The sequence below is a fragment of the Miniopterus schreibersii genome (genome assembly GCF_964146895.1).
Source record: "Miniopterus schreibersii genome assembly, chromosome: 8".
In the NCBI taxonomy this organism is placed as follows: domain Eukaryota; kingdom Metazoa; phylum Chordata; class Mammalia; order Chiroptera; family Miniopteridae; genus Miniopterus; species Miniopterus schreibersii.
Window position 1 is genome coordinate 81,859,649 of NC_138109.1, and position 25,666 is coordinate 81,885,314.

General features: G+C 46.5%; 1 protein-coding gene across 2 annotated transcripts in view; it reads right to left on the reverse strand.

The window, feature by feature from the left end:
- The window catches only part of GMDS (GDP-mannose 4,6-dehydratase), a 572,762-nt gene that overhangs the window by 92,817 nt on the left and 454,279 nt on the right, over positions 1–25,666 (reverse strand). The window contains exon 8 of one of the 2 annotated variants that reach the window (XM_081144604.1): positions 16,828–16,946. The exons of the other annotated variant lie outside the window; for it this stretch is intronic. Coding sequence (XP_081000730.1) covers positions 16,828–16,946 — 119 coding nt within the window. The remainder of the gene's footprint in view (positions 1–16,827; positions 16,947–25,666) is intronic. 2 annotated transcript variants of the gene reach the window in all.

Genomic DNA, 25,666 nt, shown 5'->3' on the forward strand with positions numbered 1-25,666 from the left:
CGGATGTGCTCACAAGTATCAAGGCCAGCTTTTTGCTGGAATTCCATTTTATGTTCTCATTTTTTAAAGAAATAAAGAATTTTGACCTCTGGATTTCAAAAATCTAATACCCAGACAGAAGATACTATATAATTTGAATTATTTTTATAACTAAACCATTTGGCAAAGAAGGGAAAGAAATTACAAAGCAATGCTTGACTTCAAGGCTTATCCTCAGCACTAGTTTGCTTTATCAGCTGGAGATGAGTCCTCTAGCAACAGCATTCTGTGTGCCCCTGGGTCACAGTGGGGATTAAAGAAGAGTAGAGCATTACCTTAGTTACTCAACGATGTGACCCAGGTGCTGGTCACAGTTATATTTTGGAGGCAGGCTGGGTGGTAGAGACATAGCTTGCCTCGCAGCTTCATTTCAGAGCAACCATCTGAATGCTGTTTTCAATTCACTCTTTGATAACACAGGGCACTACTTCATCGCCGGAGGAGTAATGGGTGTGTGATTGTGCGGTCTGCAGTGCACTCCCGGCAAACGTGGAGACATCCCGCAGCACAGAGAGAAGGAGAACACAGTGTGCCGAACACTATAACACCCCCCTCCCCCACATTTCTTTCCCAGGACTTTCACACTGAGCGACATTCTGCAAAGAGGAATGTTTGATAATTTACTTGTTTGGTTTAATTTCCTCCCATTGACTAGACTGATTTGGAAGGATCAGAGCTAAGTTTTTGGAACATTCACCTGGAAATGCTATGTCGATGCTTAGAGTAAGTAGATGGAAATGCTGTGAGATGAGAAAGCCTACAGTGAGGAAGAACCACTGGTAAAGTCTTAGTTTTTAAAAATTCCTATCTAATTCTACAGTTAACTGTTTAAGTAAAAGCCTTTCTTTGGTTAGGCTTTCAGTAAATAAGAGGATACTTGTATCATAAAAGCATGTTTTAATTTTGTTTACATTTTATACTTACTACTTACAAGGAGAAACAAGTTCAACACATACCTTTCTGAAAGTATCTCCAAGTAAAGCCAAAGCGTTTACAACTACACTGTTCATAATTTTGCTGTTTTCCCAATGCAGCTAGGGGTATACTCTATCATGGGCCTTTATGCTGGTAAATCCACTTAGATGTCACACACCTGAGAGCTGATGATTCAGATCTATCTACAATTAAATGTTTTTGAAACCACACACAAACACACATACATATTTAAGTTGCTGAAGCCTTAGGGAGAAAACCTGGAGAAGTTTCCATGCCCGGGGGAGAAGTGTGTGGACAGGAAAGGAGTGAGGCTGAGCCAGCGGTGTCTAGACTAGGGGTGGGCTCACTGGTTCTGTAAAGAGCCCAGAAGTCAGTCTTTGAGGCTTTGCAGAGCACGTGCATACGGCCACTGCTGAGCCTCCTCTCCTCTTCCTCCTGCCTTCGATTCTTCCTCCTCTTCTTTCTTGTCTTCATTACTGTCATCTTGTTTTAAAACTACCCTGAGACCTGTAAAAATCTCCTTAGAGGACAGTAAAATCAGGCCTCAGGTGGGGTTTGACCTGGAGGCCAGTGGTTGCCCACCCTGCTCTAGGGGATGAGTTAGTGGCACAGCGTCCCCCTCAACTAAAGGCCAGCATTTAATCTTCCGCACCAGCAGCCTGCATCATGCACCAGCTTTAACTGGCCTGTCCACTGCTGATTCTGATTGCTCTGCAGACATATGCTAACCTGTGAAATTTGTAACAGTGGCTGAAATGGGAAAAGACTGAAGGAAGGAGTCTGCGAGTTAAACCTGTGGGTCTGCGCTCTGTCCGAATGCCGTCTGCGGGGCCGCCCCTTTGCGAAGGCTGTCTACAGTCGAACTGCCTGGAAGGGCCTGAAGCCCCTGCGATTACTACAGCAGCACCGAACAATCAGCTGCAACCAGGAAACGGCTCAAAGCAGAACTGAGCTGGCAAAAACCACTTTCTAATTTGCACTAAATCTGCACAAGAGCAGCAAGCAAAAGTTTCGGCTAAGGGCCAAAAAACATTGTTACAACAATACACGAAACACTTGTATTAACAAGTAGAAGGTAACAGGTAACTTGTCCTAACAAGTAATGTTATGACTCTCAGCAGATCTCTGTGTTTGTGAAATGACGATACCCTGACAGGGAGTAAAGGATTTAGCTAATTAACAGAATTGCTAACCACTCGTTTGGATCAACAGCTCAAGGAACAGGAGTCTTGTGTAATTCAATCTTTAAAATAAATTGTTGGCTCCTCATAAGCATTAAAAAGCACTGCAAAATACCAGACTTTGGCACAACAAGGCAAGATGAAGTGCTATTAAGATCTCAACTAGGAATCTCTTTAAGGAACAAAAGCACAATCACTGGGTAAGGTGAAGAGACACAGCTGGGTGGGGGGAGCAATCTTCTCCTTGAAGCCTGACCATCACAAGGCTCTCAGAAATTATTTTAAACACTATTTCATTAGGACACAGATATAGTAAGAGGCTGCCAGAGGCTAAAATTTAGCAAACAACATAACTCGTCCTGGAAGAATTACTAGGTTCTGGATAAAGATGGTTGTCTGCACACATGGTTGCTCCTCCCCAGATGCCTTTCAGAAAAAGAATTAGCTCACAAGGGCTGAAGGAACACCAAAGAAAGGAGAAACCAGTTCTGGAAGCTGGAGAGCAGATGGATGAGTGGTCAAGAATTTAGCAGGAGCCCCAGAAAACAGACCCGGAGCCCGCGGTGGTGAAGCCAAGAGTGAACCAATTCATACTTGTGGGGCCCCCACACGTTCAGAAGGGTGGGCTGATGACCGCTCTGCTGGAGACCCAGGCTGGCGCCTAGCCCCTCTGTGATACCCCAGCATCTGGCAGCCGCCTCACCATTTCTGGAGGAGAAGGTCCCCGGACTGAAGGTCACAGGGCCCAGTGAAGGGTGGGGACACCGTGCTGAGAACAGGGAAAGAGTAAGTGAAGTACATGCTGAGACTGCCCAGCAGTGGGGGTGCTGGCTGCAGGCTCAGCTCCTTCCAGGGAGGAGACCGGGACTCTTCTCAGGGAGTCAGAGGTTCTCTACCTAAACGGGCCTGTCGAGTCTCCCTACAGAGACGCAGCCAACGAGCTCCATGTTCTCAGGAACTCCCAATTAGCTGGTAAGCCCACCTTTTAGACATGAGCGGAAAACCAAGGATTACCAGACAGACGTGAGCAAAACCACATACATGAAAGACAAATCACAACAAATCAAAACGCAGCAACTGGAAAGGAAACAGAACAATGAAGGAAGATAATTAAGAAACACACATACACCACCATTAAGACGCTCAGAGACGGCGTCAAAGAAACAAGATACTATAGAACAAAGGACAGTTAAGAAAAAGATTTTAGAAATTGAAAAAAAATTCAGAAATTAAAAATTCAAGAGAAGATTGTGAAGATAGAGTTGAAGAAATCTCCCAGAAAGTAGAGCAAAAAACTGTAGACATAAAATCTCAGAAGGGAGACAAAAATCAGAAGACGGCCTCAAGAGGTCAGTATAATGGGGTTTCCAGAGAGGACAGAAAACGGAGCAGAGCAAGTAATTACCTAAAAGTAAATCAGGAGAGCTGATCAGAGCAAAAGAAGGACCATTTCCAGAGAGAAGGGGCCCCACCCCCCAAACAAAACTAACGGGTGGGACTAGGCTTGAAATTCATTAAGATTTTGTTTCACCAAACCAAGGAGTTTTTTAAAAGATGCCAGCAAATAGGAGACCCAGCTTAGGCGAGTGGCTAAGAGAACCCTCTGATGAGCATGAAGGAGGTCACCAGAGGCCTGCTACAGAAAGACAGGCGGAGAGAGTAACCCACGGGCTGGGCGACCTTGGGGGCAGTTAGCGATGATAAAGTGACAACTGTACAGAAAAGAAAAAGTAACTGCGGTTTACTAGAATGAATAACATTGATCAGTCATGATAACGTAACACTAAGTAACCTAAAATTAAAATATAACGACAGTGTTAAGCGAAAGGAGGGATGGGGCAAGGGAAGGAAAGAGATCAAAACCCTTGTTTTGAGTAAGAGGAGGCCAACAGGTAGATAATGTCTAGAAGGAAAAAAGGTCAAGAGCCAGCAATAAAAATATGTTACTTAGAAGCATGGAGCTAAATGCAAAAGCAGCAGGTGCAACAGTGTGACAGACGGGGCTGTCCAGAGAGAACAGAACAGCGGGCAAACACCAGCGGAGGTGAACCAGGACAAGGGCCTCTGCCCGCGGGGCCACGGAGTTTCTCCAGTGGCAGCGAGGATGTAGCGGGAGGGTGGAGGCGGGAAACTGCTGGGCTTTCTGACAATTCCTGGAGAATGACTGGAGTTTAAATTATGCTAAATTAACTGGGGGGAAACAAAACACTATAATGAAGGAAAAACTCATTACCAACAGGAGCATTACAACCCCAGGCTGACTGACCAAGGCCCTCCTGTGGCTCCCTCTACAAGGCCTGCCCAGCCGGAGCTCTGCCCCAGGGCTTCTGCTCTGCCCACCTGCCCTGAAAACCCAGTGCTTCCCTCCCGCACATCTGCCCCCACTCTGCCTTCTGGACAGCCATTGACGCTCCAGCTGCCACACCCTCCACGGAGGAAGCTGCCCATTGAGGAAGGGCAGGCGATGGAGTCTGCAGACTGGGGCGCCGGCCAGGGAGAGGCAGGCACCCTCCGGACAGGTGGAGAAGGGGGGAGGGCAGGCCCACTGGGGATGGGTGGAGAAGGGGGGAGGGCAGGCACCCTGGGGGAGGGCAGGCACCCTGGGGACGGGTGGAGAAGCGCGGAGGGCAGGCACGCTCCAGACAGGTGGAGAAGGGGGGAGCGGTGTGTGCCAAGGGAGGGAGGGTTCCACTGCCAGGTGCTGGGGATTCGAGAACTGAAACAGGTCCATGGGCTTAGGCCCCTGGGGACGTTAGAAAGAGCAGCGTTGATGGAGTCTGGGGCAGAGGTGACTGGCCTGAGGGGGAGGGAAGGGAGGCAGTGAGGAGGCAGCTCTCTGGTACATTTTAGCCCAGCGGGGAGGCGAGAGGAAGGGCAGGGTCTGGAAGGAATGAGTGTCGGTGGGGGTACATTTTAAAAAGATGGTTGGATTTCAAAGTGTCAAGATGTTGATGGGCAGGAGCAGTGAGGAAGGGGTGCCGGCAGAGGAGGGAGGGATGACCCAGGGTTTCCGGAGAAGGTAGGAGGCGGCTCTGCTCCGCAAAGGGGTCGGGCAGAACAGGAGAGGGAGGGCAGGGTACAGATTTTTGGTTCAGGGACCACTGTTTTAAACACAAAACCTGCCCTGATTCTGAAAGGTCAGCCCCATGTGAAGGCTGTGCTGTGTGCATGTGAGGACAGAGGCCTTTCCATCCTGCAAAGTGGAAACTCCTTCGTCTCCATTCACCCTCAGTCTCGCTACATTTTATTTACATCAAAAACAACTGTTTTAAATGATGGGTTTCCAGCTTTTACATGCACTTAATAAATAGTCAACTACAATAAGAAATGTGAGATTTAAACCCACTGCACACTGTTCGTGGAGGCTGCTCAAGTCGCTGGGCGGCCTTTCCTCTCGCCTCCCACACAGCGGGCCTTTCGGACTGTCAGCTGACGGGTCCCCACGCCGAGTCCCGCAGGCATACAACCTGCAGTTTCTATGTGGGGGGAAAGGAGTTTAAGGGGCTGAACAACCTACCAAAGGCCTCATGGGGAAGGGCTCAGATGACACCTCTCCCTCACAGGTGGAATTGAGCAGAATGGGGGGCTCTCTTGAAAGGGCACAGTCATTTGTATGGGGCATCCTCCCTGGGCCCATACCCTACTTCCAACCCAAACATTTTCCGTAAGAGTTGTCAACTGCGCAATATTTCCCTTGCTTTCTCCTATCTATCAGCATCACTGAGAAACTATTAAATAGCAAACACGACTGGTATAATTAACTCAATGGTAAAAGCCTTGTACGGCTGTGCCTAATGAGGTGGCCAAAAGACCAAATCCACCACCAGACCAGAAGGCAACGGAGGGAGACTGAAATGCGCAGCTGGCTTCCTCTTGCGCCTCAGAGCTCCCATGCTGTCCTGTTCACAGACAGTAACCGGCTCTATCCACCTGCTGCATTTTTATTTATTTTAACTTAGCTAAGGTGGCCCATTCCCAAGGAACGTAGGTGGCATTTCTCCTGCTTACAGCAGTCGGCAGCATACATGGAGGTCTTGTCCGGCTCAGGGGCCGGGGAAGGTGGCAATCCCAGGACTAGTGCTCCAGGTCTGTGTGAGAGTTGCAGCCACAGTTCAGGGCCTCTTCATCTGCCCAGCCCCCACTTGGCCAACTTTATCTGTGCATCGCCCCTCCTCCCACCTTCCACAATCTGCACAGAGGACCTACTAAATGCTAGGCAGTAAGCTAAGCCAGGCACCCAGGACACACACATGAGCAAGCAAGCCATGGTCTTTGTCCTTAAGAGGCTTGGAGCCCAGTGGCCACCACAGTGCAGTGTATTGATGATGGCAGAGGGCAGACAGGGTGCTGTTAGAGGACTAGGGAGGGCACCTAGCAGGATGTGGTTAGAGGTAGGGTGTGGGCCACAGGAGGATGCCTAAGGTAAGAGCTAGACAGTGCGTGTGGGGAAGTGGAAGGCACAGTAGGTGTGGGTATCTCTTCCTGTGCCCCAATGTGGTCAGGCTGGTCCAACCCAGCTTACCCGCTTGCCCACTGCCCACACAGTTTAGTAACTCCTGCCCCCACGCCTTTTCTCATGCCGTTCCACCCACTCGGAATGCTTTCCTCCTAACTACCATCCATGACTCCCACTGTGGCCAGAGGCCTGCTCAGGTCCACCTTCCACAGGCACCACTCCGCTCCGGATCATGTGCTGTTGCTTTGGTGCTGATATAATAATAAATTGGCATGATAACACAATCTATTTGTACCTGTTTGTAAAGAATAGGTTCCCATGGTCGCCCACTTAGAGTCTACATGTCTCAGGACAAGAAAATGCCTCTGATCCTCTTAGATAAGTCTGGGTGTGAGAGAAAAACGAGTGGGCAGAGAGCATGTTTACTGAGCACCTACTATGTGTTAGGTACTATGCTGGCTGTTTCATTCGGCAACATGTAGAGGCAGTGGTTATTTTGAGGGTCTAATGAATCCTCAGTTAAAGAATTTAAATCGACCTGCTTGCCCAGTGAGTTGCATCAACTGTACATGACATGAAATGAGGGCTCCTCAGCCTCAGACACAGGAAACATCAGGGCTCTGATTAGATCCTATACCTGCTAATAATGCAAAACCTGCTGCTTCAGGAGAGGGCCACATCCCTTTAGGCAGTTATAGTTTGTTTTTCATACGTGAAAATCCCAAGTATCTTAGAAGTTATAAATATAAATGATAGTAGGGCTTATATTTCCAGAGACAAAGACAAAGAAGAAAGAAAGGAGGGAGGGAGGGGGTGAAATTCTCTTTCAGTGGTAAGTTGAAGCTTATATGAAAAGTCCAAATCTCTTTGTGATTATTAAACCCTATGCAGTTACTTCCGAAGGCTTGGTTCTATTTAGAGTATGTCCAGGAAGTTCCCACAGTCCCTGCGTTCAGGAATAGCTCTGCAGGCTTCCCAGTGAGTGAGTTCCAAGCTCCAGCGACAGATTCTGCCTGGTGGGTGTCTCACAAGGGCTGCATTTCTATCACTCAGCAGCTCAGGTTTCGCTCACTAGATATGGCCATCAAAGAAACAGGTAGCAATGGGGGAAGGCTGGGTGGGGGTCAGGGGCTCCCAGGCGCTGGTCAGGGGAGGAATGCTTGGTGCACCTGTGCACACCTACAGGCGTGACATTCCCAGAGGAGAGGTGCAGGCCCACGTGATGTCCTTCTCCCGGCTTTCCCCTAGGAGCTCTGGAAGTGTCACGAGAAAACCTGTTTCTCAGAAATGCCGGACTGGAAGGATGTGTTTCTCCCACGTGCGACCTGACAGTCCCGCCTGCCCGGCGCAGGAGTGCAGGAGCCATACGAGAAGCTCCACACACAGGCCCCTCTTCCACAGTCCTCTCCCCTCGTGCTCCAGGGCCAGGGCTCAGAAGTCCCCCCGTGGAACAATTCCCTAGCAGGGAAAGAATGTGAGGCACTCAGAACGTCAGTATGCCAGCCAGCAGATTTTAGAAATGAGTTTCTTTTAAACTGTATAATAATTCTTGCCCTCGCTGTTTTTACTGAAATGTAGATACAGTATCACAGCCATGACGGTACTTCCACTGGCTGGACGTCTGGCCCCGCCCCAAGCAGCAGACAGTGGTCTCACAGGTTGCAGGCTGCTCTCACAACTTCAAAACCTAGCAAGATGGATGGCAGAAGGTCAGTCGAGATGAATAATTGCCTGCTGGTTATGCTACTATCACTGGAACCGTGGAAGAGGAGTTTCCTTCTCACACTACTCAGGAATAAACGAATGAGAAAGTGAAAGGCAAAAGAAAACACTAAAACAAAACACCAACAATGCAACCTCCTCCAAACAAACAAATGCACACCCTGTAATGTTCTTAGGAGAAAACGCCTGGCTCACAAAGGTGCCTCCTCAGTACCCATGGCCAGCTGGGAACCTCAGCTCCCTTCAGGACTGCGCGTGGGGCCGACCTGCCCGGAGCGTCTTCTACTCATCCAAACGCAAACGAATGTGCTATCCCCTGGTAACTTCAAAGCAAAAATCACTTGAACGATGTCAAAGACTTCAAGAGCAAATATCTGTGCCAAGTCTAAATATGTAGATGGCAACACATTTTACAAGCTTCTTCAGTGAAAATCACAACAGATATTTTCAAAAATAGGAGCAGAAATGAGAAGTGACAACAGATCTTAAAACAGCTAAAGTGAGAATGGTCAGATATGGATCAGTGTGTCTGATATGAAAGGCATGTAACACGAGTTAGAGAAAGTCCAGAAGTGCAGAGAAAATCTCTCTCACCTTCCTTTACCCACAAACACCACAGTGGGTAAAAATGATGGGAGGAAAGTAAGTTTTCTCACTTTTTTTTTTGTTTAATTCTTACCTGGGGATATTTTCTCCATTGCTTTTCAGAGAGAGTGGAAGGGGGAGAGGGGGAGAGAGAGAGACGAGAAACATCGATGTGAGAGAGACACATGGATTGGCTGCCTCCCGGACACGCCCCAACTGGGGGTCGAGCCTGCTACCAAGGCACGTGCCCTTGGCCAGAATCGAATCGAATCGAACCCGACCCTTTAGTCTGCGGGCTGATGCTCTAACCACTGAGCCAAACCAGCCAGGCTTCCGTCTCACGTGACGGCCCCCCTGATCAAGCTCTCCTTCACCCACTCTGTCCAATCATTCAACGAGTGCTGTTGATTGTGTCTCCCTTGGGTCGGCCCGTCCTCGCCATCTCTGTCCCTTGGTATCAGCTGAGGTCCTTATCATCCCTCCTTGGTAGCTCCTGGGATAGGAAGCACGGTGGCTTCCACAGAGCTGTCGCCACCGTGTGAGAAGGAGTCCTGGGGAAGGAGTTCCTACTGTCCTTACGTGGGGAAGTTAGGTGACAATGGGCATTCGTGGAAGGACGTTCAGACAGGCTGGTCCCTGGGCCTCCCTCTGGGCTCGGCTTGGGTGTTGCGGAGCCCCATGCACGCCAGCCGCTGTGCGCACTGGGACACACCGGTGGGGAGCGGACACCAGTCCTACCTCCTTCCCTCGCGGCCTGGATGGGCTTCAGCCACTAGGGGCTTTGGGACAGGACAGGACAGCAGGGGCTATGCTTCCAGTGACAGGCCAGAGTGACACGCCGTGAAAAGCCATCCTTCACAGGTCCTTCAGATCTCTCTCCATCAGAGCTGGGGCTCTTGAGTGCTCAGCCCGAGGCTTCGCTTCTGAGGCTCCCTCTGCACCGTGGTCGGGCTTCTCTCTCGAGAGGCACGCAGGCCGAGGGCTAGCTTAGCAAGTTGTTTGCTGGCCATGTGACTTCACTGTTTGCAGCGAAACATCGCGTCACAAAGCTTTTGAGGGACGGGAAGCGCGGTACGAAAGGCGTCCGCGTGGGAGACAGGCGCTCAGCCCTGGCTGCACCGCTCACTGCGGAGCAAACGTCGAGGGTCGCAGCTTCACTGCGCCTCTTCCCCTCTCTGTGGACAGTCCCCCGGCCCTGACCTTAAGCTGACCGGGCTGCCGCTCAGGGCACGCGTGGGGCTACAGTGAACATGCTGTTTTGTCTGCCCAGTGACCCCCGCTGCCTTCACTCTAGAGTACCGTCCCCGCCGTGGACCCTGCTCCTCTCCGGGCACACGCACCCGGGACGCCTGCGGGGCTTCCCAGCGTAGAGTCCTCTCCCTGACAACAGGACAGAGCCTCAGGGCCCACCCCAAACTCGGGCTCCAGGGACTGGTCTAGAGGTGACCACAGGGCCCAAAGGGGACAGTCAGCATCCTTCCTTGGGATTTCTCTCAGGTGGGAGCTATCCAAAACGGTTCTATTCCTCTTTGACTGTTAGGTGCGTCCTCAGAAACACTGTCCATGACATCCTCTGTCACGGGGACGCGCTGAGGGAACGAAGGTGGCATTCCAAGAATTCCAAGAGCAGTACAGTCAGAAGGCAGAGAAGTAGGTCAGAGCTGCAGATCCTGGACCCAAATGTCCCCGAGGCCACTCGGAACCCAGTTTCAGTCCCTTAAGAACAACAGAATTCTGATGAGTAAAAATGCTCATTCACTTTTCTCTCCTTCCTAATATAAATGCTTTCGTTATGCTCAAGGCTTTATTTGCACGAATATCTCACACATTGAAAAAATAAGAATTTATATATATCATCCGTCACAATTTTTGGAGCTTAACAGAAGACACCTAATAATAAAATGTCATGCTGGCTGCTTCGGAGAACACAGACAAAAGGGGCCCTAGTTCACGAAAACAAGGTGTGAAGTGGCTTCCACTTAGAGCGCAGGCCGTTCACTTCTAAAGTGCACTCTCAGTAAGAGCTTTGGGTGCCATTTAACAGCAGTGTGAATTCTATATTAAAAACGTAAAAACTCAACCCCAACACAACCAATCCACCATGCATCTTTAAGTCCACAAAAGAATATGGGGAATTCCTCAAAACATGAAATATCTGATTTAAGAAATAAAATAGAAGGCATAAAGGTACTGGGCGACTAAACTGCAGTGCGAGATTATTTAATATCCTTCTGCTTTTTATTTTTATTCAACAGTTCAACTCCCAGCATCAAGGCCATGTTTCTGCCTTCTATTCTTAATCTCCTCTAATATAATTAGTTTCTTGTACAATGTTTTTACTCAAATTTGTAAGTCAGGTAGCTAGGTACAAAAGAAATGTAAGGGAATAAAAAATGACATGTAAAGTGATTCTAATTAAAAAATTTTGCTCTACATATTGCAACTCAAACAAATTACCGTGAAACTACTACAGAAAATGATACTGGTTATGGGTCTATGGACTTTCACTTAGTGTTGGGATTTAAGTAACACCAACTGTTTTAAAATGCAAAATGTTAGAGAAAATCAGGGTCAACGTTTCCAAAAAGATAAGCTCTTCAACATTCTCCCGTTTCCAAGGTTATTTTGATAGGCTGCTATTATAATTTTTGAAGTAATGCAAACTACTTTATAAATTAAATTGTTAGTTGATTTGAAAGAGCCTGACTCATCACGAGCTGGTGGAGCTGGGGACATAACAATTAATGGGTAAATGACAGCGCTCCTTAGGCTCTGAGGGGACTTTTTAAATTAAATTTATTGGGGTGATACTGGTTAACAAGATCATATAGGCTTCAAGTGTACATCTCTATGATACAAGATCTGTATATTGCATTGTGTGCACACCCCCCAAAGTCAAATCTTCATCACCTGTTTGCTTCCATCTACTCCCCACCCCCTCCTATCCCCTTCCCTCTGGCAGCCACCACACTGCTGTGTCCACCAGTTCCAGTTTTATATCCCACATATGAGTGAACTCATATGGTTCTTAGCTTTTTCTGACTGATTTATTTCATTTAACATAGTATCTACAAGGTCCACCCATGTTGTCACAAATGGCAGTGTTCCATCCTTTCTCATGGCTGAGTACTATTCCACTGTGCACATGTCCACATCTTCTGTATCCAGTCCTCTGTTGCAGGGCACTTTGGCGGTCTCCATGTCTGGGCCTCCATGAATAATGCTGCACTGAACATAGGGGTGCACATGTCTTTGTGAATACATGTTTTCAAGTTTTTGGGGTATATACCCAGGAGAGGGATTGCTGGGTTGTATGGTAGCTCAAGTCTTAGTTTTTTGAGGAATTCCAGACTGCTTTCCACAGTGGCCGTACCAGTCTCCATTCCCACAGCAGTGAGGGAGGCTCCTTTCTCCACAGCCTCCCCAGCACTTCCTATTGCTTGTCTTGCTGATAACAGCCACTCTAACAGGCGTGAGGTGGGATCTCATTGTGGTTTTTATTGGCACTTCCCTAATTGCTAGTGAGGTTGAGCATATTTTCATATATCTATTGGCTGTTTGTCGTCTGGGGAGAGGTGTCTGTTCAGGTCCTCTGCCCACTTTTTGATTGGGTTGTTTGTTTGGTGCTGAGTTGTATGGGTTCTTCATATATTTTAGATATTAACCTCTTATCAGAGCTGTGTGCAAATACCATCTCCCATTCCACTGGCTGCCTCTTTGTTTGGTTGTCAGTTCCTTTTGCTGAGCAGAAGCATTTTAGTTTGATTCAGTCCCATTCATTTAGTTTTGCCTTTACTCCCCTTGCCTTTGGGGTCAAGTTCATAAAATGTTCTCTACGACCAAGGTCCATAAGTTTGGTGCCTATGTTTTCGTCTATGTAACTTATTGTTTCAGGTCTCACATTTCGGTCTTTGATCCATTTTGCATTAATTTTTATACATGCGGACAAACTGTAACCCAGTTTCAGTCTTTTGCACGTGGCTTTCCAGGTTTCCCAGCACCGTTTACTGAAGATGAGTTCTTTTCTCTGTTGTGTGTTACTGGCGCCTTTGTCAAAAATTGTCCATATCCATGTGGTGTTATATCTGGGCTCTCCATTCTGTCCACTGCTCTGTGTGTCTGTCTCTGTGCCAATCCCACGCTGTTTTGATTCTCGGAGCTCTGTAGTATAATTTAAAGCCAGGTAGTGTGATACCTCCAGCTTTGTTCCTTTTTCTCAGAATTACTCTGGCTCTTCGGGATCTTTTGTGGTTCCATACAAATCTGATGATTTTTTGTTCTATTTCTTTAAAAAATGACATTGGCATTTGATGGGGATTGCATAAATTCTGAATATTGCTTTGGGAAATATGGCCATTTTAACTATGTTGATTCTTCCAATCCGTGAACACGGAATATTTTCCCATTTTGTTGTGTCTTTTTCAGTCTCTTTTAATAATGCTTTGTGATTTTCAGTATATAGGTCTTTCACATCCTTTGTTAAACACATTCCTAGGTATTTTATTCTTTTGGTTGCAATCGTAAAATGAATTGTTGTTTTCATTTCTTTTTCTGAAGTTTCGTTGTTGGTATATAGGAAGGCAGTGGATTTTTGTACATCAATCTTACATTCTGCAACTTTACTGTATTTGTTTATTGTTTCTAATAGTTTTTTTGGTGTGAGGTGACTGATATTACCAAAGATAATATCTTAGATTAGAGATCAGTTTAGTCATGGTTGAACCAGAAGCCATTTCCAGAAACTCTGGCTTTATACTTTGGAGATTCCAGACGTCTTTTGGTTTATCTCCTTCAAACCATATGAAAGGAAAAAGGTAGGTTCTATGACCCCTGCTGTTTTGAGCTCTGCATCTGCTCTGAGGCATTCCTGAATTCACTAATGGCAGAAATTGAAAGTCCAGAGAACTCTTTTTACCTCACTTTGTCAGATGATAAATTCAATCCAATCGTAATTAAATTCAACTAGCATGTAGATGATCTTATGAGTACTGGAGAGGCGAGGAAAAAGGAGAGAGGAGGAAAATGAACTGAACTCGTTACAGGTACTGACCTGTTCTCATGGGAAACCCTGCAGTTTTTGTCTTTACATTTTTTAGAAATTACCCTCCTGCAACCACCTCCACAATCAAATTCTCCTGCTTCCAAAAATTACTTTTTCATTTTTGATGCAGTAAAATATTGATTTTTAAACCAAATGTGTGTCTGCACTGGGCAGAATGAAAGGCACAGAAATCAGCCAGAACCAGAGTCTGCCCTTTGGGAGCTGTCTAGCCCACCAGGGAAGGTAAAGTTACAGGTGACTAAAATCAAGGTCAAAGTGACAAGGGCTAGGACATGGCCACTGCCAAGGATCACTCTAAACTGGAGGCTCTACAGTTCTCTCAGGCCTTGCCTCTCAGCGTGATCCATGGACCAGCAGCGTGATCCATGGACCACTCCGTGTCTTGTTAGAAATTCAGAGTCTCAGGCCCCACCCAGATCTACTGATTCCAAATCTGCATTTTGACAAGATCCCCAAGTGAGCCACAGAAAATGAGAGTCTGAGAAGCACGCTCTACAGGAGAGAGACTCAGGAGAAGGTGTTATAATTCTGAGAAACGGCCACTTACTGCTCAGGAGGGGTCAGGTGCTGGAGACAGCTGTTCCTTAGACCCACGACCCGTCTCACGGCCGCAGGGCACGCTGGCTCCTCCTGCAGCTCCCTTTCTCTGCTAAGTGGCTGTTAACGCCTCTGCTCACACATTAGTGTGACCTTCTTTACTTTTTATTGTCCCCCAGATATAATCAGTTGCCCAATCTTATTGTGTCTGCATTTTACTTGTCCCTTTTATTCACTGTTGACAAATGGTATTTTCAACCAGTTACCCACTTCAGTGACAGCAAACACTTACACAGGGTGCAGGGGCATCGGGCGCTGTTAGGCGCTTCACTTACGTCAACCCACTTCGTCTTCACACCACAGCTCTGAGGTAGGTACTCTCTCTCTCTCTCTTTTTTAAAATCCTTGATTAAAAACCGGGCAGAGGACCTGAACAGACACTTCTCCAAAGAGGACATACATATGAAAAAGATGCTCAGTGTTACTAATCATAAAAGAAATGATATTAAAACCACAGTGAGGTATCACCTCGCATGTCAGAATGGCTGCCATCAATAATCAACAAACAGCAAGTGCTGGCGAGGGTGTGGAGAAATGGGAACCTTCCTGCACTGTCGGTGGGAATGCAAATTGGTGCAGCCTGCATGGGAAACAGCAGAGTGGTCCCTCAAAAAATTAAAAATAGAACTAACACATGACCCAGCAATTCCACTTCTGGGTATTTATCTAAAGAAATCCAAGACATTAATTCGAAAAGGGATATGCACCCCTGTGTTCACTGCAGCATTATTTACCATAGCCAAGGTATGGGAACAACTTAAGTGCCCACTGATAGAGGACTGAATAAAGAGGCGGTGCATTATATACACTGGAATATTAGCCCTGAAAAGTGAGATCTTACCACCTGTGACTACATAGACGGACTAGAGGGTATCGTGCTACATGAGGTAAGTCAGACAGAGGAAGACGAACACCACATAAGTTCATTTATATGTGGAATCCAAAGAACAAATTAAACAAATAAACAAGATAAACGAACACTCACTGATACAGAGAACAAAGTGAGGGTCGCCAGAGGGGGGAGGCTGGAGGGATGGGTGAAAAGGTGAGAGGGTTGAGAAATACACATTGTCAGTTATGAAAATAGTCCCCGAGATGCAAGGTATGCATAGGGAACTTAATCAATAATAATGTAACAATAATATCATATCAGACGTGCACTAGACTTATCCAGAAGATCACTTCATAAATTATATAAATGTCTAATCACTACGCTGTACACCTGAAACTAATATAATATTGAATTGCAAGTGTAATAAAAATAAAACATTTATAAAAAAATAAAATAAAAATGTTTAAAATTGTAAATTTTGTTATATACATTTTTTACCATAGTAAAAAAATTCCCAAAAAAGAATCTTCCAATCTTCCATGTATAATGATTTCCCAGAAATCTTTCAACTATTCCAATAAAAATCTGCTTCAAAATTTTCTAATGCAAAAGTGAATGTATGAGTATAAACCAGATCATTTTCATATACAGGGTGTGGCAAAAGTAGGTTTATAGTTGTTTGTATGGAAAACCATACAATAATTAAGAAATAAGAATACAAGAATAAACTCTGTGTTTTGTGTACCCACAAATGTAAACCTACTTTGGCCCAACCCTGTACAGTAGAGCTTTCACTCAACTGGCAAAACTCCAGTCAGAGCCGATGATTAGATGGTAGCCGTTTGTCATGGTGAATTTCTGGATATTGATGTTTGCACTGTGTTCATGTGAAAAAATGTCTGTGTTCTCAGGGAATACACACAGAAGTCCTGGGTGATGGGGCATCAGGATGGCAACCTACTCTCTATGGTTCAGAAAAAAGAAGATTGTAATGCAGTTGAAACTTTTCAGTAAGTTTTCAATGGTTTCACAATTTTAAAATATAAATTGAAAGTATTAAAAAAGATTGTGTAACGTTACCATATTGACCAGTAAAAGTACAATTAGCTACAGTAAAATCATAGTACACCACATATAAACCATAATAAAAGGCTTAAAACCTTTCAAAAAGTAAAAAAAATTAAAAAATAAAAAAGACAAAAGAAATTTTAAAAAGACTGTTTGGATGGTGATAAACACTCCCATAAAATATACTGAAGCTGGATGCAGTGAGTGAGAAAGCCCCTGCTCCAGGCTGAAACCGCCTGCAGCGCTTTACACCAGAGGAAGAGGGGACAGGACTGGGCAGAACAGCAGGCGCACGCGACCCTGCCAGCACGTCTGTGAGCGACCAGGAACCAGCTCTCATTATACTTACACAATGGTTTTTCCAATGTGCAAAAAAGACTTCTCTACAAACTCCCGGACACTGTGGACTTCCCCAGTAGCTATGACAAAATCCTCTGGCTCATCAGTCTGCAGCATCAGCCACATAGCCTGGAGAGAAGGCAAATCCGGGTTAGAGCTGCAGCCAGCTGCCGCTGGGAAATGTCATGTCATCAAATGCACATAATTGGGTACAGACATTGTTAAAACGTAAACTGAGGCACATTATTTTTTTTTAAAAAAGAATTTATTTGATCATACTTCTATTTGAATGGAGCAGGTTAAACCAAAGATTGTTAGGAGTGCTCCACCAAGAGCTAGGGGCAAGGTTCTTATAAAGTAGACACGGAAGTGAAGTAAAGAAATGAACTGATTGGCTATAGGTTATGCAGTTGCCTTATTTGGGAAAGCCAAGCCAGTTGGCTGTGACTGGTTGGTCTTACGTTTCATTTTCCTGGATTCGAGTGGAGGAGTCTGGCTCAGGCTCTGGCTTACTCATGTGGCTGCCAAGGCATCAGAGCCACCCAGTCTAATATTCTCCCTGTTTATATACTTTGACACATACAGCTAGAAACCAACCATGAATTCAATACAATACTCTTGCCACCAGAGTGGTGGTTCTCAAACGTTACTGTGCATCAGTGACGTGGGGAACATCTCCGTGTGGATGCCTGGCGGACTTAGCAGAGAACCTGCTTTAGGCATCTTTATCTTTAACATCCAGGGTGATTCTCAGGTCCTCGGACTGCAATTTAGAGGAACAAGATACTGACGAGTATCTGTGGCAAATAACCTTACTGTAGTACACTTAGGAGTTCAAAAAGCATTGTTTAATTTACCTTCGTATCATGGATAGAAGAGAAAGAAAAGTCTTTTAAAGACAGATGTTTACCCCCAAAATAGAACAAAATTTCTTAACAACAAAATGAAAACTTTATCAATTTGGTGACATCACAAAGCAAAATAATCAAGAATCATTAATGGACTTCTGGTCAAGATGGCAGCATAGGTAAATGTGGTGCTTGCATCCTCCTACAACCATATCAAAATTACAACTAATCTACAGCACAACCATCAGTCAGAACCCCCTGAAATCTGGCTGAATGGAAGTCCTACAACTAGGGATTTAAAGAAGAAGGCACATCAAGACTGGCGGGGAGAGAAGAGATACAGAACAGGCTGGTCCCACAGCCAGGTGTGGTGGATAAACATTGAGAGGGATGACTCGGCTGTGGAGGTCCCCCCTCAGGTGTGAAGGGTATCAGCCCCACACCAGGCCCCCAAGCCTAGGGTGCCAGTGCTGGGAAGAGAAGACCCTATAATTTCTGGCTGTGAAAATCAGCATGTGTTGAGGAGGGAGGCTGAGGCTGCTAGAGTCCCAGGAAGTTCCTCCTAAAGGGCCTGCACATGGACTCACTTTGACTTCTTCCCTCTGAGCTCCAGCACTGGAATAGCTGCTCAAAAAGCCCCAGGGACATATGGGGAGGAACTGAACTGTTTGGTATCAGGGTGAGAGCTGGGAGACAGCTTTCTTCCAGACAGAACTGCTGGCAGAGGCCATTGTTCCTTTGCTGAGTCCTTCCCCCACAGAGCAGACAGGCACCATATCTGAGTCTCCATCAACCTGGCTATCACAGTTTGCCTTGCCCTGGTGATTCCCTGAGACCCCACCCAACTTTCAAGCCCATCTGAATGGCCTGGCCTGTCTTGGCTCTCGCTTCAGACCTTCCTAAAGTCTCTCAAACAAGCAGCATCTGGATTCAGTGAGCTCTGTACCTATCACTAAGTGGCCCCAGGCCAGGCACTAGCAGCAGCCAGCCGTGGTTTGCAGCTTGGCCTCTCCTGGTCATCTCCAAGCCCAGCACAAGTAGCAGCCGTTTGTTTGTAGATCACTTTGTAACTCAAGGTGGGTGGCTCTGGGCAGAACAGAGGTGATGGCTGACTTGGCCTGCACCTCCCAGGAGGCCCCAGAGCCAGCACACCTGGTGCACAGCTTTAGATGACATACAAGTACCACCACCGAACCACCTCCACAGTGACACACTCAAGGGGTGGACTCAGTAGGTACTAGAGCCCTGCTGAAGGAAGCCGTGCTCTGTGGGGAGGGCCGCTGCTCAGCTGATCCTCCACAGTGGTCAGTGGTCACAGCCAGTCCTTGCAGCCAATCAGTCTGGGGTTAAATCACTTTCCTTGATGTGCCAACAGCAATCAAGGCTCAGCTACAACAGAAGGGTGTACACAGTCCACACAGTGGGGGCAGGGGCACCTGGAGTGCCCAGCTTGGGTGATTGGGGAAGCGGTGCCACTGGGCCCTACAGGACACCTACTACATTAGGCCGCTCTACCAAGCCTGGGAGATGTAGCAGCTCTACCTAATACATAGAAACAAACACAGGGAGGGTGCCAAAATGAGGAGTCAAAGAAACACGTCCCAGATGAAAGAACAGAACAAGACTCCAGAAAAAGAACTAAACAAAATGGAGACAAGCAACCTACCAGGTGCAGAGTTTAAACACTGGTTACAAGGGTGCTCAGTGAAATCAGGGGAAGAGTAGAGGAACTTAGAGAGAACTTCAACAACATAAATAAGGACATGGAAATCATTAAAAAAAGAAATGAAGGATACACTAACTAAAATGAAGAAAAATTCACAGGGAATCAACATTAGGGTACATGAAGCCAAAAATCAAATCAGTGATTTGGAGTATAAGGAAGCAAAAAACAGCCAATCAGAACAGCAAAAAGAAAAAACTAATCCAAAAAATAAAGCTAGTGTAAAGGGGCCTCTGGGAAAACTTCAAGCATAACAACATTAGCATCATGGGGGAACCAAAAGGAGAAGGGGGAGAGCAAGAAATTGAAAATCTATTTGACTAAAAATATCTATAACCTGGTGAAGGAAATACACATACAAGTACAGGAAGTACAGAGAGTCTCAAACAAGAGGAACCCAAAGAGGCCCACACAACGGCACATCATAATTAAAATGCAAAAGGTTAAAGACAAAGAGGGAATCTTAAAAGAAGCAAGAGCAAAAAAGCAGCTAGTTACCTATAAGGGAGCACCCATATGCCTGTCTGCTGATTTCTAACAAAAAGGAATTGGCAAGCCGGAAAGAATTGTCAAGTAATATTCAAAGTGATGACAAGTAAGGACTTACAACCAAGCTTATGTTACCCAGCATAGTGATCATTTAGAACTGAAGAACATATAAAGAGCTTCCCAGACAAAGAAAAGCTGAAGCAGTTCATCAGCACCAAACCAGTATCACATGAAATGTTCAAGGGTCTTCTTTAAGAAGAAGGAGAAGAAGATAAAAAATATGAACAGTAAAATGACAACAAGCAGAACAGAAACACACTCATAGATAGAGACTATATATATATATTTTTTCCATTGCTTTTGAGAGAGAGTGGGAAGGGGGGGGAGAGAGAGAGAGAGAGACATCGATGAGAGAGAGACACATTGATTGGTTACCTCCCGACTGGGGCCTGAAACCAAGATATGTGCCCTTGGCCAGAACTGAATCTGGGACCCTTTAGTCCCGGGACCGATGCTCTAACCACTAAGCCAAACTTGCTAGGGCAATACAGAGAATATTTTCATGGTTGCCAGATGGGAGGGGGATTGGGGGAGAGGTGAAAAAGGTGAAGGGATTACGAAGCACAAATAGGTTGTTACAGAATAGTCATGGGGATGTAAAGTACAGCACAGGGAATATAGTCAACAGTATTCTAATAAGTACATATGGTGTCAGGTGGGTACTAGAGTTATCAGGATGATCACTTAGTAAGCTATATGATATCTAACCACTGGGTGTACAACTGAAACTAATATAATACTGTATGTTAACTATAATTGAAAAAAATGATTAAAAAAATTTAAAAATACAGGCCCAAGGGAAATTTTTTAAAAATCCACTATCACTGCCTGGCTGGGCATGGCTCTGCGGTTGAGCATCAACCTAGGACCAGGAGATCACACTTCAATTCCCGGTCAGGGCACATGCCCGGGTTGTGGGTTTGATCCCCAGTCGGGGGTGTGTAGGAGGCAGCTGATCAATGACTCTCATCATTCATATTTCTATCTCTCTCTCTCCCTCTCCCTTCCTCTCTCTGAAATCAATAGAAATATATATATTTTATTTACTGATACTGTTTAAATTTATTCTAAAACCTGGGATTCAACAATTGATCTATAAATCCATTACTTTATCTGTAAAACGGAAAGAATGCTGCCTAATCATAGGCTTATGATGGACTGTAAATGAGATGATCTGTGATCCCCCACCACACTGGAAGTGATCTTCAGCAGGGAATCCTGAAACCTCAACATAATGTTGGACTTCACGTGTTCCAAGACCTCAGGAACCCTACCACTGCCCTTCTCCATAAACAAGTCTACCATGTTAAACTGTGGATCTTGATTTCCTATTGCTCAAAATTTTAAAGATCTCCACCTTCTGTGAGTAGTGCAGCAAATGGTACAGCGCCGAAAGAAACCAACCTAACTTAGGTTTCAGTCTTCCAAGAGCAACAGCTAAAGATCCATGTATGGCTCTTAATGCTTTTTCTAGAGGCTTCACTGGTGACCAATCCCACATTCCTACCAGAAGAAGATACAGTCAAACCCTGTAACATAAGTCTCTACCGAATTAAATTTTTTAAAAAAGGAATAATTAATGGAAAGCAATCATGGAATGAACAGCACCGCCACGTTTCGAGAGCGCTGAGAGACAGTGAGAAGGTGTGCACGGCTCCAGGGTTTCACCCGGCAGCATTTCAGGCCTGCTGCTCCATGGGACGGCCCTGCAGGTGCATGTGTTCAAAAGAACAAGAACTCCGGTCCGGCAGAAAGGCAGCCGCATGTCTAGATGCGAACTGTGGCCACCGTCACAGCTCGGCTCCCCTCCGGTCCACCGGCTTTCATCAGCAGCATGCAGGCCTAGAGTTCCTACAGCTTGGAACCGCACATTAATTTTATAGGTTTTGTTCACAAAGATAGAAGATACAGATTTAAAATAAGTATGGATGATATCTGAGCACAGCATGTCTCTTTAACAGAAATCCAAGCAAGAAACAAATCAATGTTTTCTTATCACTCCCACCCACTTCTCAAAATATAAGAGGTAAAAATAATAGGGGTTCATTCTAAAATGGTGCCCAGTGTTACGTAAGCTAAACTCTTGTTTTAACGTTTGAGGAAAACACTCTGGTTGGTGTCTACCCAGCTGCTGTCGGGTGAGCTGGAGAGCAGGGCAGCTTATTTTCCCTTTAGAAAAAGAAAACAGAAATGCTGAATTACTCCTTATTATTTTGAACTCATGGCCACTTCCTAAAAAATAAAAAAAATAGGTAAATATTTCTCTTTTGCTTGAAGTTACTTCCTGTGAACATTTTGTATTTTTGACCCATTACATGAGAGTTAAATCATGTTTTTGGTTTATAAAAGGGAGGCTTTGGGCAATTTCACATGCCGCGGAGATGCGTCTACTGGGTGGCACAGCGGCAACGGGTTCAGGTCAGTGACACCCTGAGAAGTGACTGACGAAGCGGCCTTGGCCGAGTCTGTTCACATCAATGAAATACCCAGCTTCATTCCGCAATTTTCTAAAATATACTCACCCGACCTGAGAATATGTTTATTGATTTTGAGAGAGAGAGGAAGTGGGGGTGGGAGGGAGGGAGGGAGACGTGGATGTGAAAGAGAAACACGGGCAGGTTGCTCTCTGCACCAGCCCAACCTGGGGATCACGCCCGCAACCTTTCTTGGTGAACCGGGCGACGCTCCAGCCAGATGGGCCACCCGGCCAGGGCTAAGCACAGTACTTTTAAAATTTTACACTTATTATATTAATATTGATAATACAGCTCGATCCGTTTCTTAGAGGCACAGAATTTGAGGCGTTCCCTATGAGGCCGTCCACGCAGCACGGCCTGCAGAGCCTCGAGGCTGCCTGACCTCGCTCCAGGCTAAGGCAAGGCTGCCGTCTGACGCGCAACCGGCTCTGACGCGCCTTGGGCTCCTTCCTGGGAGGGGGGCCCCTCTGCGCGCCTTGGGCTCCTTCCTGGGAGGGGGGCCCCTCTGCGCGCCTTGGGCTCCTTCCTGGGAGGGGGGGCCCCTCTGCGTGCCTTGGGCTCCTTCCTGGGACAGGGGCTTCTCCGAGCGCGCCTTGGGCTCCTTCCTGGGAGAGGGGCCTCTCTGCGCGCGTCTTTGGGCTCCTTCCTGGGACAGGGGCTTCTCCGAGGGCACCTTGGGCTCCTTCCTGGGACAGGGGCTTCTCCGAGCGCACCTTGGGCTCCTTCCTGGGACAGGGGCTTCTCCGAGCGCGCCTTTGGGCTCCTTCCTGGGACAGGGGCCTCTCCGAGCGCACCTTGGGCTCCTTCCTGGGACAGGGGCTTCTCCGAGCGCACCTTGGGCTCCTTCCTGGGACAGGGGCCTCTCGGAGCGCGCCTTGGGCTCCTTCCTGGGAGAGGGGCCTCTCTGAGCTCCCCTCTGGGCTCCTTCCTGGGACAGGGGTCTCTCTGCGCGCACCTCTGGGCTCCTTCCTGGGACAGGGGTCTCTCTGCGCGCACCTCTGGGCTCCTTCCTGGGACAGGGGTCTCTCTGCGCGCACCTCTGGGCTCCTTCCTGGGAGAGGGGCCTTTCTGTAAGGGGCGCTGGCTCCAGCAGAGGCCAGGAGGGGCCCGCTCCTCGTGTCTGTGACCTGCACGTGCAATCCCCGGGGCCTAGAACGCCCTCTTCCCTCACCTTTGTGGGAGCTCTGATCACTCCTAGACCATGGTCAAGAGCCCCAAGTCTCGGCCTCACAGGAGTTCTGTGATGTGCCCAAGTCTCCCCATGATCCACCGCACACAGCATGCTGGGTTCACTGGGACGCGGCCTGCCCTTTGGCCACCCACCCCTACCTCCCCAGAGCACCCACACACATGCGCACACACAAACTAGTTTTGGCATTCTCTAAAATACTTTCAAAGTTTTTAGGAAAAATTAAATTATGCTTCTGGCTAGAATTTCTATTTAAACATTTTTCTGAGGGATTAATGTATACACTTAAATGTGTTTTACTCAAATTTCCATTCTAAAAATAACATTTCAAATAGGTCTTTCAGGACTGTTCAGCTTTATTTTATTTCTTTTAAAACGCTATGTTGTGCTAGAATGGATTTGAAAAAATCATATTTTTAGGCATAAAAATATGAAAAAAAAAGCAAGGGCTTGCTAATATTTAAAGGAGAGGATATGATTACTGGTTAATAGTAGGTTCCTCTAAATAGTAGATCACGTTGTTCCTCAACAGAGTCTGGGGATCAGTCGGGCCCCTCACTCTCACCAGGGTGAGTGCCAAGAATCTGCTTTCTTTTCCCGAAAGCTGTCTGCAGCCTCTGACCTAGCAATTTCTAGGCATTTCCTCTGAAGCTCATATTGTAGCAGACCCAGTCTGGGAATGGGAAGGGAAAGGATATACAGCTCCAGATTTATTTGTTATTACTGAATAGTTTACTGGTTGTACAGAGGGAAAGGGCTTTGTTTAAATTTCCATTGAGCATAATTAATGGTTATTGACTGGTAAATGAAGAACAGGTGACACTCCGGACTGGGAGATAAACGATCCAGTGTTCTGGTGTGATAATGGGTTAGCAATTTGCCACAAAGCCCAGGCCCAGTGCATCCCATCGTAATGCTGGGTCATGCCCAGGACACAAAGGCCCCTGTGTGAGGAGCACTCAGCCGTCCCTCCTGATACAGCTGCACTGTTGATCTGGTCTATTTGTTCTCTGATGGATGGCACAACTGAGGCAGAGGTCCACCACTCCTCACCTTCCTGTTCACATGCTGAGCACATGACCCATGACGCCACCAGGGCAGGTCTGTGAGCAAACTGCCACCCAGCCTCGGCTGCAGACTACAGAAAGGATTTTGAAGCTGTGTGTTTTAGATGTCAGTTCTCTCTCTTTCTCTCTCAAGAAATGGAGGAGAAAGGCGAAGTCTCCCACGTCCTTTCAGTGCCTTTACAGCTATGACAACTTGTCCACTTCCTTACATGCTTGTTTACTTTCAGCTCTGCCCTGATCACCAGCAAATGAAAAACATCTCCTGCCTCTTAATCCATCTCACAGGGAGGAAAGACAATTAGCTAAGGAATTTACCGATGCTCCGGATTCTTCAACACAGAATGTCACTGTACGTTAAACGAATGGCACAGTTTTCAAATCATGTCTCACATTCATTTTGCTTTTAGGGCACGTGAAGTTTGGGAGAAATCTGACTCCATACAATTGACGGCCAAGTCAGATACGTATAAATATTAGTTAACTGTGGACATGTGCTCTCTTTTAACTATATAATTAACCTATGTATTCTACAAATCTAATTTAGAGAAGTCAAAATAAAAATTTAAGTTAAGAAATTTCAAATAAAAATACCCCTCTCTCACAGACTACCCTTTGGCCATTCAAATCATGAATGCGGAAATGGGCAGCGAGGGTCACTCCTCTTTCCTGGACTTGTGGCTCTGGAGGCTGTTCGCAGCTGGACCAGTGAAGGAGAACACCCGGAGCACCTCACGCAGCCCATAACCACACCTGATTCCATGCATGCCTTTTTGGGTGAGATGTGTGTTTGTCTTAAAAATCTGGATTGTACAATTGCTTCCACCTCACCATTAACCTGCAGTTTAGTATCCAAGCCACAAACACTTATTAACTGGGCTGTCACCCATGAATAACGAGATCTGTTAATCAAGGTTCTGTTTAACCATGTCCTTTGCCGCTGCTTTTTCAGCCCTGCACGGCTCTGCTTCCTGCGCAGCTGTCCTAAGGCCGATCTGA